This window comes from Laccaria bicolor, genomic scaffold, assembly GCF_000143565.1.
Source record: "Laccaria bicolor S238N-H82 LACBIscaffold_37 genomic scaffold, whole genome shotgun sequence".
NCBI lineage: Eukaryota > Fungi > Basidiomycota > Agaricomycetes > Agaricales > Hydnangiaceae > Laccaria > Laccaria bicolor.
The window spans coordinates 260,245-273,225 of record NW_001889908.1 but is presented as its reverse complement, the minus strand read 5'-3'; the positions used below and the strand labels follow the sequence as shown (position 1 = coordinate 273,225).

Genomic DNA, 12,981 nt, shown 5'->3' with positions numbered 1-12,981 from the left:
GAGATATTTATTGAAATTGCACAGCATTAATTATGAAAAGTACAATGAAAGCATCCAATATTCCTAATGAAATATTCAATGAAAGCGCACACCATTAAATATGAAAGAGGCAATGAATACACCTGACCTAGGGAATGAGATATTTATTGAAATTGCACAACATTAATTATGAAAAGTACAATGAAAGCATCCAATATTCCTAATGAAATATTCAATGAAAGCGCACACCATTAAATATGAAAGAGGCAATGAATACACCTGACCTAGGGAATGAGATATTTATTGAAATTGCACAACATTAATTATGAAAAGTACAATGAAAGCATCCAATATTCCTAATGAAATATTCAATGAAAGCGCACACCATTAGATATGATAGAGGCATTGAATACACCTAACATAGTGAATGAAATATTTATTGAAATCACACAGGATTAATTATGAAAAAAGCAATGAAAGCGCCCAAAATTCCTAATGAAATATTCAATGAAAGTGCACACCATTAATTATGAAAAAGGCAATGAATACACCTAACCCAGTGAATGAAATACCTATTGAAAGCGCACAGGTTTAATTATGAAAAGCACTCTGTGGCCTTGCCTATATCTTATGAAAAGAACATTGCCTTTATGAGAAAGAAAACACAGGACACATCTATGAAAGGCCTTTCATAAAACTTGTGGACTTATACACACAGCTCTACAGGCAATTGCCTTAGTTTTATCATAAAAGTGGTAGCCACCAGTCGAAAATGGTGGGGGGACGCTGGGGGATGCTGATGGGTTCCATTGAGGCTGGATGCTATAAAAATGTGAACCATTTGGTTTCTGGTGGAGAGTTGAGTACATACCGATGCAATACTCAACGACAATGTTGACGGTGGGCGCAAGTGGGGCCCACATGTCGCGTAAATTGGCACTGGCTGCACAAACGATCACAGCGCCGATTTTGCGAGAGGCGTCTTGCAATTCTTGCATTGGGCGCACATTCGATTGTGCCATGATCAGTCCGGATCGACTACAATCTGATTGACCGATCCCAGCACAGAAATTCGAAGCACAGAAACTCGACTGGCAGGCGGGCATGGCGGCGTAATTTTGGTGGCGATTTTGCAAGAGGGTCCTGGTGTTGGCATTGGGAGTACGTTCGATCGCGCCATGAGTCCTGATGGACCACTTCAACCGACTACAGTCTGGTTGAATGGCGCGGGCAACGACCGACTATAGTCTGGTCGACCCAACCCAGCGACATAGAGTCTGCTGGCGGGCGGGCATGGTGGCGCTAGAGCGCTTCAAGATACGCTCCATTTGAGGTTATATTGGTTTACATTGGTTATGTTTGTTTCCAGGTCTCAGCCACAATCACTACTACAAGTTCAAGGTAAGCCAGGTCCTTGCCTCACCTTGCCTCTGCCACTCGCAACCTGACTTTTGGTCGGTTGCAGCAACCTGACGATGTGTCGGTTGCTAGAACCTGACTTGTTCACTCTTGGCATGGCACACTTCGTAGCTGTGCTCACCGAATCCCACCCAGACAATCGACCTACCATTGGGTCACCTTCGAAGTTCAATGTTCAACCATCGGTAAGTCGTGTTTCATTTCTTTGGTCGCGTAAAGTTTCTTTGGCCAGGCATGCACCCTCGCGCATCGTGTTTCGTTTCTCATGCACCCTTCTTCGTGTTGAAGTCGTGTTCCGTTTCTTTGGCTATGCTCCCTTCCTCGCGCCCACGACCAGACTATACGTCGGTCGCAGCAACCAGACTCTACGTCGGTTGCACCAACCTGACTGTATGTCGGTTGCGAGACAGAATCACATCTCCTGGTGAATACTCGAGCCCGGGAATACACACAGAGCTGTGATTCTCTCATCATTATTTCATTTGACCACATCATCCCCTGGCGAATACTCGATCTCGGGAATACGCATGGACGGATATCAATTAACTTTTGGTTTACTTTTTACAGGTACAAATCGCCTTCAACTATGTCCGGCAGAGTGAATTCATGTATGTATTTCTTGATCTCTTATTTCCTCTGTTCAAAATGCTGATAACTTACACAGATGGCAGCCCAGATTGCTATGGCCGCGAGCATCATGAAGACGGTGACACCAAGTGGCCCTTGAATCAACGGGATTGTGGTAAGTGACAATTGCGGTGTTTTAAGACTTTAATAACGGTTTGTTTGGTAGAGGATATCACGCCATATGATGCCCTTGTCCTGGGCGAGCTCAACGAATCTTTCGCCCCTTCAACGAGGGAAATGTCCGCGTTTTCTCTTCCGGGCGGTCAATTGGTGCCTAGACGAGGCGTTGTCACTTCCCCCAACGTGTCTTGGTTGCCCTTCATCACAGTAGCTCCTTTGCCCATCCGGGCCCGTGCCAATGGTTGATTCACACATGCCGACTTCACCATCTGCCCCCAATGGTGGTTCAGCAAAACCGCCCACCTCACCTTTGTGCTGTGGCGACCACTCGAGCAAGACATAAACAACCACCCCCTTCATTGGCTTTGGTGGGATGATCCCAGGCATTTCAAGCCTGTGGAAGGCTCGGCCTTTCAAGACCTGGGAACTCTGGATGAGAAGATCGCGAGCGTCATGAGGTCAGAGGCCAAAAACCTCCATTCCAAAGTAGCCGAAATCGCCCGCACCAAAGACCCCAAAATCTGTGGGTGTTCAGCCCAGGCTGTAGTTTTAGACCAAATTGACCTGGAATGTTCCACCTTATTCATTTCCATAGGGTGTGCAATTGGCCACTTGGCCAAAATGCCATGGGTTGTGGAACATTGGAATATTTGAAAAAAAGCCTTTTAAAAATAAAAATCATTGCACCTATAATAAAATATACCCCCCAGAATATGGTTTCTGCTTATAATATCATTCTACAGCATCTATTTTTAGCCTGATATGTTTGTGATTTATTACAAATCTAAATATAGCTCACATGTGTTTCATGATTAAAAATTCTCAGAAATGGGATATTCTGGATCACTGATATGTTTTCTGTATGTTTTGTCTATCTAAAGAGCATCCAGATATGTTTTTTCTTGAGATCCAGAATGTTTGTAATTTATTACAAATCTAAACATAGCTCAGATATGTTTGATTGATTCAAAAATCTCATCCTGGATCAGCATTGATGACTGGCATGTTTTCCTGTATTCTGTGGCTGTTTTCTTTTTGCCTAAATATGGTTGGACAGATCTAAATATAGCTCAGATATGTTTTATGATTGAAAATTCTTAGAAATGGTACATCCTGGATCAGCATTGTTGACTGGTATATTTTCTTGTATTCTGTGTATGTTTTTCTTGCTAAAAGAGCATCCAGATATGTTTTTCCACATCATAATTCTTCTAAAAAAGCTGCATTTCACCAGAATATTCCAATTGTAATGATTCTCAGTTTTCTCCATCAAACCTTGTGTTACAGCTACTCAAAGCTACCAAGTAATGTAGAAATATATTTCCGATTTTTTCAAAAAATTTCCGCCCCAATCAGAGGTGTGGAGATGATGGATGCGCAAGTCATGTTCCGGATGACCTTTTATTTTTGATCCTTCTAGGTAACAAACAATCATCAACAAAGGTAGCTTCTGAGAGCGGAATAATGAAAAGTGTGCTTTTGAGGGTGTCATTCAATATATTGATGGATTTGACTTCATACTTCTTCAATTTCAATTGGTTTGTATCATATAGTATGTATTTTGTATTTCAATTCAGCAGCTTTTCGGATGGATGGCACAGGTTCCAGCTGGATGACGCTGCCAAAGGCATTGCCACATAGATACAAACAGTTGCCCAAGTGCTAAGATCTTCAAAATGCATGGTCATTGTGATCTCTACACCTGTATTTAATGAAAAATATACATTTTTGTACTCTAAAAGAAGAAGATAGACCATTTTTCCATTTTGTGTGTTCATGGCGCCCTTGTAAGTGGATGGATGCCACTTGGTGAAGTTGGATGACGAGTTTGAAGCTGTAGACAAACAGATGCAAAGTTCTCAAAAAGACATCGGAAATACAACTGAAATTGAGCCAGGAGAGGAAGGGGACACTACACTGACATTGGAATACACATTAGCATGTTTAATTCACAACATTGGACTTATTCTCTCATCACAAGTTGGCTTAAAACTGTAGAGAACAATCTGCCTTTGTCTTTAAATGTCAAAAACATATTATTCCAGCAACCTGTAAGCTAATACATGCCAGCCATAGCCTACCAGCATTCAGTTCATAAGTAAAAGAATATGAGGACAGGCAGTGTGAAATTTTGAGTGAAAGAACACACCTGAAGTCTTGTTCCAAAATTTTACTTTTTAGGAGGGTTTTAAAACATAGAATTGTGTTGGGAAATCTTGCTCTGCTTGCCTAATTTTGAGGGAATCAGATTTACCTGGGTGTTTATATAAAATTTGTGAGTACTGTATTCACTTTGATAATGAAGGTTTTGTTGTAAAAGTCATTGAATAGGGTGTATTTCTTCAGACTTTAACTATACTGTGTCCACTTAAACCATCCAATGGCCATGAAACTTACATAGAAATCTTCAGAATAGAAAACTGAATAGATTCCCAAAATTGTATGGAAATCAGAGGATTTTGGAGATACAGGTGATAGGATTGGTGCAGAGGGTTCACAATAAAGCAACTGAAAGTGCCGGAATCTCAGGTGTAGATTGCAACTTTTCTGACTTTTATTCCTTGCCTCAAAAATACATAGTATTACCTATCTCAAATGTTAGTTCCATTCCTTAGAACCTTCAAAAACTTTTTTCCGTATTTTTCTCCCTCAATAACAAGTGCGCGAGGAAGTGCGCACCGTGCTCCTTCAGCGCTCGGCATATTCCGAGCGCTGTTGATGGGTGATTGAGCAGCCACGTCGACGCCGTCGCTGCCATCCTTCATTCCGTGAGTCGTCTCAAAGTGGTACGTCGCCTACTCCATCCTTCCGTTCGACAACTGACCCTAGTGCCACCCCAATCAAACAGAACTCTCACCCACAACCACCACAGCAACGACGTGGCAACGCCAAAGAGGACACACATCGCAAAATTTCCGAGCCCGACAACTGAAGACTGTTTTCGGCGGGGTTCCACCCACAAATCTGCCTGGCCCGGTCGACGACATCACGACGGATGGGGTGGTTAAGGAATAGAGTGGATATGACGAGGAATCATGCAGGTGAGCATGCGATGGACTACCTTAAAAAAATTGGCTATAGTAGCTCACAGCTCGTCGTGGTGACAGATGCCCTCTCTTCAGCACAGTAGGCGTCGCAACCTCTCGTTTGCACGCTCATTATGTCCGCCTCAATCAAGATCGTGTCTTTGCGCCTACACGCAGATCCTTTGTAAGTCCTATCTTTTTGCTGTTGGTTCCATGCTTAAAACCGTACCTCTGTGTACTCTTTATCAGGGCACGTCGCCACTCTCATCACCCCACTCCCTTTTTTTTTCACCCGACGCACCACCCGAGTCTTCCTGGAACCAGTCTCCCTGCCACCCGGATTGTCCATGCCACTTGCCGACACATACGCCGACCGACCTCTTTTCAAGCGCCTCTCACGTCCCGCCTACTCCGAGCTCGAGGCCTTAGCCAAGCCAAGCTGCCCCACCACTACCACCACAACGGCCACGAGTGCCACCACCCACGGATGTCGATGAGCAGCGCCCACCACCATCACCACTCGAACGACACGGGCGGGGAGCGCCCATCACCACCACCACCAACACAGATAACCCAGATGCCACGTCGTCGACAGCGACGTGGCAACCAAATGACGAACAACAACCGATTTGTTGTTCGTCGTCATCGGATCGAGGACCACACAGTGACGATCCAGGATGTTGTGCCGTTTGCGGGACCGGACTGAACTGCGTAAAAAACGAGGTTGAGGCGCGTGGCAGCAAGCGGGGGGTGATGGATGCGAGGGATGGCCGCTACGCATTGAGTAGCTGATCCCAGTAAGCATACAGCCCTCTCCTCTTCATTCTTCGCTCTGACAAATGGCGATGACAGATGGTGTCGTCCTTCATTGGCGGCAACGGACCACAACCACGTGGGACGACTATGCAACCACAACGGACGAGCACAAAGCAAAAACAATGGACGACGACGTGCCATCGCGATGCGAGGACCACCGCTGCGGACGACAATGCCCCACCAACCATGACCACGATGTACGACAACGACGACGAACGACCATGACTCACAATGAACAATGGTGACCACGACCAGATGAACCAATACGACACGATCTCGCTACCACAACCACACAGGCTGTACAACCACAATGTGAAGACGACGCTACAGAGGACCACCCTGATGAACGCGACAGGGACCACCATGACAACGACCACGACATGGAATAGATACTTTAGTACACTCTTACTACCATCTTTTTGCCTGTCCGTCATGAGGTAAAGTAGCTACAACTGTAATTCATTTTGTTTGTATCTGTGTACCAATGCCATCCAAGGTCCGAAGTCATCCAAAAATGGTTTGTTGCATCCAACTATTTCGGTCAGATTTGACAGAGGGAAACTATCTGGAGTGGTTTGAACATTATCACAGATATATTCGGTCAAGTTTTAAAGGTTGTTTCTAGGAGGAACAAAGCTGTAGGACATATATATCTCCTCAGAAGTAAAACTATGCATTGTTGACAATTGTGAACCAAAGGCATCAAAAGGCCCAAGGTCATCCGAAATGGATTTGTCGCATCCAGCCTATTTCGGTCAGATTTGACAGAGGAAACTATTTAGGAGTGTCAGAACATCATCAAATATATATATGGTAAAGTTTCAGGTGTTCTTTCTAGGAGAAACAAAGCTGTGGGAACATAAATGTCTCCCCAGAATTAAATAATGAATATGTACCCATATAATATCAACAATACCTCTTCCCACCCACCCTACAGCAAGCTGTGCATTAACCCACATCCTGACCAAGTGGTCAAATGCACTCCCTATGGAAATGAATAAAGTGCATTCTTGCAGAATATAAGGCATAGGACTACAGCCAAGGGTGGGGTGTTTATTCTTCGTGGCCAACCAGATGCGCGATGCTTTGGGCCGCCTCTCACTTACATCCTTCTACTACTGGGATTTGGTCTGGCACGTCGCCAGCTTCCAACGCCTGTACATGGAAACCCTTGCGATGGTTGACTGGTTCAAAACCTGGGAGGCTCGCCTCCTCGAACCTAACCGCCAGGTCTACCCCGTTGACGAGACTGTGATGGGGGCCATCACTGACAGTCTCGAGACGGCAGAGACTCTGTTTCGCATTGGGGCGCCTGTTTGGCTGGTTCGTACCCCAGCCAAAATACCTCCACAAATCAACATTTTGAATGTACGCCCACCAATGCCAAAAAGCATTGCCACCCTCCGCAATCGCCGTCCTTCTGAGGTGGACCCCCATGAACTCTGTATCGACGACTATCCAGAACACCCCTTTCCCAACATCACGACTGCATCCCCTCGAAGCACTCTTTATATACAGGCATGTCAGGCGCATTTCGAAGGGTTTCTTGGGCCAGAGGATCCAAAGCCGGTTGTGACGGAGCCACAAAGTGGCTTGTTATCCGTAGAGCCAGGTGCAGGGCCCAGTCGAACAGACCGCGATGTGGTTCGAGTGTCACCTTGTAAGTGGTTGCTTGTGGCTGAATTTACCTTAGTTCTTGCTCAGACTGGTGGCTACCACTTTTATGATTAATCTATGACAACTGTCCAAGAGGCAATGTGTATACTGCCACAGGTTTTATGAAAGGCATCTCATTAGGATTGCCCATCTATTTCATTCAATTTATCACTGGAATCTTTCATAAGATATAGGCAAGATTAATGAGATATCATGAGGATATTTCATTAAGCTCTTTGGCCCTTTCATTGCCATTTCATAGACTTTTCATTAGGATATTTCATTAGGCTCCTTCGCTTTTTCATTGCCATTTCTTAGAATTTTCATTAGGATATTTCATTAGGCTCCTTCGCTTTTTCATTACTATTTCTCATAAGGATATTTCATTAGGTATTTGGCCCTTTCATTACCATTTCTTAAACTTTTCATTAGGATATTTCATTAGGCTCCAGCGCTTTTTCATTACCATTTCTTAGAATTTTCATTAGGATATTTAATTAGGCTCTTTTGCTTTTCATTACCATTTCTTAGAATTTTCATTAGGATATTTCATTATGCTTCTTCGCTTCTTCATTGCCATTTCAGCAATAGTATCCAAGATCCGAAGAAGATGGAGAAAAAGGGCCCGCCAAACTCCTAACTCGACCTCATGCATAAAATCGATGTGAAATATTTCAAAGAAATTGAAGAGCAAGTGCGAGAAGCGTGAAAATGCATTCTGTGGCAAGCCTTAGCTTAGATACAAAGTTGGTTTGCTGTGCCACAGACTTACTAGAGTTGGTACTAGCAAATGCAGCTTGAGAATGCGCTGCACTGGAGCACTCTCAACCGCCCAATTGTTTTCGTAGATCAGTGCTTTGGCTTGGCATATTTTTTCTTGGAGAAAGTTTTTGCTGCACTTTGTCGCATTCAGTACCTACTTGATGAATAAGACCCTTAAGAATAAGGCAGCGAGGACATGGGCGACCACCCATGTTACGAATGGTCGTTAGTAAAACCCTATATGATCAGCCTCGCAAGAGTCACCAAAAGCAGCAATGTACACACTTCTCAATCGTACTGAGGCTCGTGGATGCCCACGCCAGCATCTTGAAGATCCTCCAGTATCTTCACTCAGGAGAGACTGAAGTTGTCTCCTCTTAGAGCCTTAAATGCCTGGGCATTGTCAACGGCATGCGTAAAGTGGTGCCGCAGCCGTCGGACCCAGGCTTCGAGGCGCTGGATGACCTAGCCAGTGAATTTTCAAAAAGAAATTCCAAGGCACAAAACAAAACCAACTCACTGGAAATTGGAGGATCATATTTAGATACGCCCGGAGCTTGTCATCCTCACATTCTGGGTCTGCTAGGGACCTGCTTGCTAGAACGACGGGGCAAAATGGTGATGAAGATATCGCGGAGAAGGCTTCGTGACCAGTTGTGCCTGCCAACATGAGCTGAGGAGGATTTTCCACCCAGCGTTCAGAATCGTGGTTGGGCTTACGGGAAAAATTCCACTGAGAAGCAGCGAATAGCCAGTGCTTTGACGACTTTAGAAAATGGGCATACGGAGTGGACCTGTTCCCACTCACAATAATGCAGTCCAATAAATGATGTTAATAGCTTTTTCAACCATCAAATGATGACCTCCCCTTTGACTTCCGAGGGCCATGTATCTGGCTCCAGCAGTATTGGCTCACCATTCTCCTTCGTTTCCAGATCCATTGGAGCACTGCGGTTTCCTCTGAGGGCAATCTCAGTTTCTCCGGACCTGTCCTGTCCATCATAACATTGCTGCAGATATTTTCCCCAGGAAATGTCAGACAGACTTCCTTCGGGATTGACGTCTCGATAGCTCGTCCCCATCCCAAGCTCAGCATTAAAGTCAAACTTGGATGCAGATAGTGTTCTGTCTTCATCCCGACATCCCCAGAAGATTTATACTCTGCCCCTGAGCTGCTTCCAGGCCTTCTCAGCAAACGTCCGGCAGAACTTCATTGCGGACTTTACTGCAAGCCTGTTTCCCTATGAATGAGCTGGCTGAAAATCATGAAGGAAAGGCCATACCTCTGCTTCTCCTCATCCGGAGGTCCTTCTAAATTCCACCATCTTGCTGTCTCCTTTAGCTCCTCTATCTCCGACTCCCCCATATTGCTCAGCACTGAATTCAACCCAACTTGAAAACTCCCAAACTTGATTTCCCCATCCCCTGATAACATCTGTTGGGCATCTTTGATCTCCAGTTTCTTTTGAACGGCCGCCACAGTCCAGAAGTTCCAATTCATGCTTCTTATTTTTATTTCTTTGGGCTTGCGAACTCTCGACTTCAATGCGAACCATTGCTGGACCGCCTTCAAGATGGAAGTGAGACTTTGAAAGGCCATCCAGTTAGGACCAAGCTTACCTTCCGCATTTTCGCCCCACCTCCATCCCCAGACTCCGACCTTCCCTTAAATTTGGTGAGGACCTTCCCCATAATGGCGACCCAAGCTCCCACAGTTTTCTTTGACTTGTAATCTGGCAGATATCTCTCGAGGATATCTATCTGCCAGTCTTCCCAGATATGGGGTGTGGGTGTGACGTGTTCTACCATTGTCGGAGCAGGTATTTCAGCTATGGGGGGCAAGGGGATGTCTAGCTCGATGAAAATGTATTTTTCTCTCTTTTTTTTTTCTTTGTTGAGTTGGGTAGAGAAATGTTAGACTTTGTTTTGATAACCAAACAAAGGCGGGATTACCATGTTTGTCAAATTTTCTTCCTTTTTTGGTAATGTAGTTAGAGATTGTACAGTTAAAAATAGAATGTCCAGTATCTTCTGCTGGTCTTTACTTTAATGGTCTGCGAGGGCAGCTGACCCCCACCCATACGATTAAGGGAAGGTACGCCGTATGTATAGCAATCCAGAGATCCAAAAAAAATGTTGTCTTTTGTTTGATGAACATGAGGTTGAACATGAGACCACTGTCGAACTGACTTTACAGCCTGTTCTCCATGGCCACTACAGCAAGTGGAAATGAGTTCACGGAGATCGAAAGTCATCGGCTCTCTGAAACACACCCGTTATCTGGAAGGTCCCTGTGGAAATGTCAGAGTGAAGACAGTTTTCCCAAAAGACGTCTCATCTTCTCAAAATGCGTCCTCTTCATCTCAATCCCCAAAGAAAAACCCAGATTCTTTACCAAACATCGAACAGGTTGATTCTTCCACGGACCTACATGAAGAAATTATGTTCATGGATATGGACAGTCAGGATAGAATTGGGTCAAAGGTAACTTGATCTTTCCATCCATATTTATATACTCTGGCAGAACATACAGTCATCCAATGATTATCTATGAGAATGGGTGTATCATCGACAAGTTTATCTGGATGAAATACTTGAACAAGAGGCTCCCCCGCTGTCCAATATGTGTTATACCTGTGGCAATCGGGAGGGTACATGGAAATGCCAGGATTGTTTTGGAAACTCTTGCCAATGCACAGACTGCTGCAGGATATCACATCGTCAACATCCATTTCACAGGGTGGAGAGCTGGAATGGTTCATATTTTATATCTTCTTGGTTGTGGAAAGTGGGTACTGTCATATTCACCTTCAATGTCCTTGATGACTACCTTTTAGAGAATTTGGAATGCAAGACATCCACCACCCATTACTATTCCAAACTCTGGAGAATCACCTCCAAAGCATTTCCAAAATGAGTGAAGGTAATATTGAAAATTCAGGAAGGGCACTACTGATTTAAAATGGGCCTACAGGACAGATATCGAGAGCTTCTGCAGGCCAGTCGTCAATGGAGAAGTTTGAAAGAATACAAATGGTTTGGCTTTGGGCACCATCATTGTTCACCAGGATCTGAGGAGTTAGCCCTTTTCTGTGCAGCATGCCCCCAGCCGGGGGTAAACCTTCTGGACAACTGGAAGGAGGATCCGGAGCAATGGGCCTATACTCGGGGCTTTGTATTGGATGGAAACTTTACTTGTAATCATAAGTTACAATGGAGGCCAGAAACGGATGTGTGGTTAAAGAATGGGGAGGGATACATGGTGAAAACGACAAGATATAAGGAGCATTTAAAGATTGCTAAGGAGACCAAGGAGGCAAGTCGATTTCCATCAGATCCGGACCATTTTGACTTAGATCCCCTAGGCACCAACCTGCAATGAGCATCATGCTGTCAATGATAGGGCCTGTATTCACAAAGGATGTGATTCCATGGGACTCAGAGCCGCCGCATGTTTGAGACATGGCTGCTACTGTCCCAGGGGTGTTGTGGACTTTCAGAAGGGTGAAAGGTATTCTTTCCAATCTGTCTATTGGTACTGGACTGAGACCCTACTCCTGGTAGACAAATGAACATGGATTATGCCCTTTGTGGAGGTCTTTACCTTCCCCGGGTTATTCCGTATGGAATCCATGTGGAATCCATGGAATCCATGGATAATTCCATATGGAATCCATGGAATCCATGTTGGCTGAGGACCCAGCCATTTCCTTATTCCATAGACCTCATGGATTCCATATGGAATGACCATGGAATGGTCATGGAATGATTAATTCCATATGGACTCCAACACCACTCCATATGGATTCCATTGGATTCCACATGGAATGCAGGCATATCCACCTTGGATTCCATGGAGCAGTCCACATGGATTCCATGGATGACCATTATACCATTAGAATACAGTATTTATAGTGTCCTTACTATATTTAAGTAAAAATAGAAAATTTACATCTACAGGAATTGAACTCTCGACCTCGTCAATATTAACAATGCTCAAACCAACTGAGCCACGAAGGCATTATTATATGGTAAAGTAAAGGTATGTATATACCGCCTTGTGTCACGTGGCGTCTCAAACGTGACACGACGCATTGCCAATGCCACGTCGTTTCTTCCTTCCACCATCACCATCACCATCCACCCCACCATTTCAAGCCACGACGACCGCCCGCGACATCGACGTCGACCACGACCACGACGACGACCTCACTGACGACGACGACCACGCTGACAGTGCACGACGACACGCAACGTCGTCAACAACGACCCCGCCATTGCAAGAGCCACACGACGTGGCAACGCCACGTCACACGGATGGGAGGCGACGACGACGACGCGGAACGTCAATGGACGTTCCGCCTCGACTGCAGCCCAGGTAAGTGGACTGGGTAACCCCTCCCAGTCCACCTTTTGACAACAAACCAGGTGCCACGTCACGGTCAGCGACGTGGCAACGAAACGACGGACGGACACGACAACCGACGAGCCCGCCCACCCACAAACGACGCACACCACCCCACACGACCCCCACTGCCCACGAGCGCCCACGAAAAGAAACGAGCGCCCAGACACG

General features: G+C 45.2%; 6 protein-coding genes across 6 annotated transcripts in view; 3 read left to right on the top strand and 3 right to left on the bottom strand.

Annotated features, from left to right (window-relative positions):
* Window positions 1–685: 685 nt before the first annotated feature.
* Window positions 686–1,085, bottom strand: LACBIDRAFT_307824 (uncharacterized protein; the record flags this gene model as incomplete). The annotated part of the gene is made up of 2 exons (XM_001886325.1): window positions 686–801; window positions 851–1,085. 2 exons carry the CDS (start codon window positions 1,083–1,085, stop codon window positions 686–688), a joined length of 351 nt encoding a protein of 116 aa, XP_001886360.1.
* A 369-nt stretch (window positions 1,086–1,454) lies between these two features.
* Window positions 1,455–2,391, top strand: LACBIDRAFT_331950 (uncharacterized protein; the record flags this gene model as incomplete). Its single annotated transcript, XM_001886390.1, has 5 exons — window positions 1,455–1,583; window positions 1,687–1,788; window positions 1,966–2,006; window positions 2,070–2,140; window positions 2,192–2,391. 5 exons carry the CDS (start codon window positions 1,455–1,457, stop codon window positions 2,389–2,391), a joined length of 543 nt encoding a protein of 180 aa, XP_001886425.1.
* A 3,205-nt stretch (window positions 2,392–5,596) lies between these two features.
* LACBIDRAFT_331949 (uncharacterized protein) lies at window positions 5,597–6,352 on the bottom strand (the record flags this gene model as incomplete). Its single annotated transcript, XM_001886324.1, has 2 exons — window positions 5,597–5,944; window positions 6,218–6,352. 2 exons carry the CDS (start codon window positions 6,350–6,352, stop codon window positions 5,597–5,599), a joined length of 483 nt encoding a protein of 160 aa, XP_001886359.1.
* A 709-nt stretch (window positions 6,353–7,061) lies between these two features.
* Window positions 7,062–7,718, top strand: LACBIDRAFT_331948 (uncharacterized protein; the record flags this gene model as incomplete). The annotated part of the gene is made up of 2 exons (XM_001886389.1): window positions 7,062–7,647; window positions 7,681–7,718. The coding sequence occupies 2 exons, from the start codon at window positions 7,062–7,064 to the stop codon at window positions 7,716–7,718; spliced, it is 624 nt and encodes a 207-aa protein (XP_001886424.1).
* Window positions 7,719–8,756: 1,038 nt separating this feature from the next.
* Window positions 8,757–11,869, bottom strand: LACBIDRAFT_331947 (uncharacterized protein; the record flags this gene model as incomplete). Its single annotated transcript, XM_001886323.1, has 9 exons — window positions 8,757–8,870; window positions 8,926–9,199; window positions 9,689–9,963; window positions 10,026–10,207; window positions 10,477–10,619; window positions 10,679–10,696; window positions 10,801–10,832; window positions 10,937–10,953; window positions 11,779–11,869. 9 exons carry the CDS (start codon window positions 11,867–11,869, stop codon window positions 8,757–8,759), a joined length of 1,146 nt encoding a protein of 381 aa, XP_001886358.1.
* Window positions 11,870–12,505: 636 nt separating this feature from the next.
* The window catches only part of LACBIDRAFT_331946 (uncharacterized protein), a gene marked incomplete at both ends in the record, with an annotated part of 969 nt that continues 493 nt past the window's right edge, over window positions 12,506–12,981 (top strand). Inside the window, 2 exons of the mRNA XM_001886388.1 lie at window positions 12,506–12,783; window positions 12,834–12,846. Coding sequence (XP_001886423.1) covers window positions 12,506–12,783; window positions 12,834–12,846 — 291 coding nt within the window. The remainder of the gene's footprint in view (window positions 12,784–12,833; window positions 12,847–12,981) is intronic.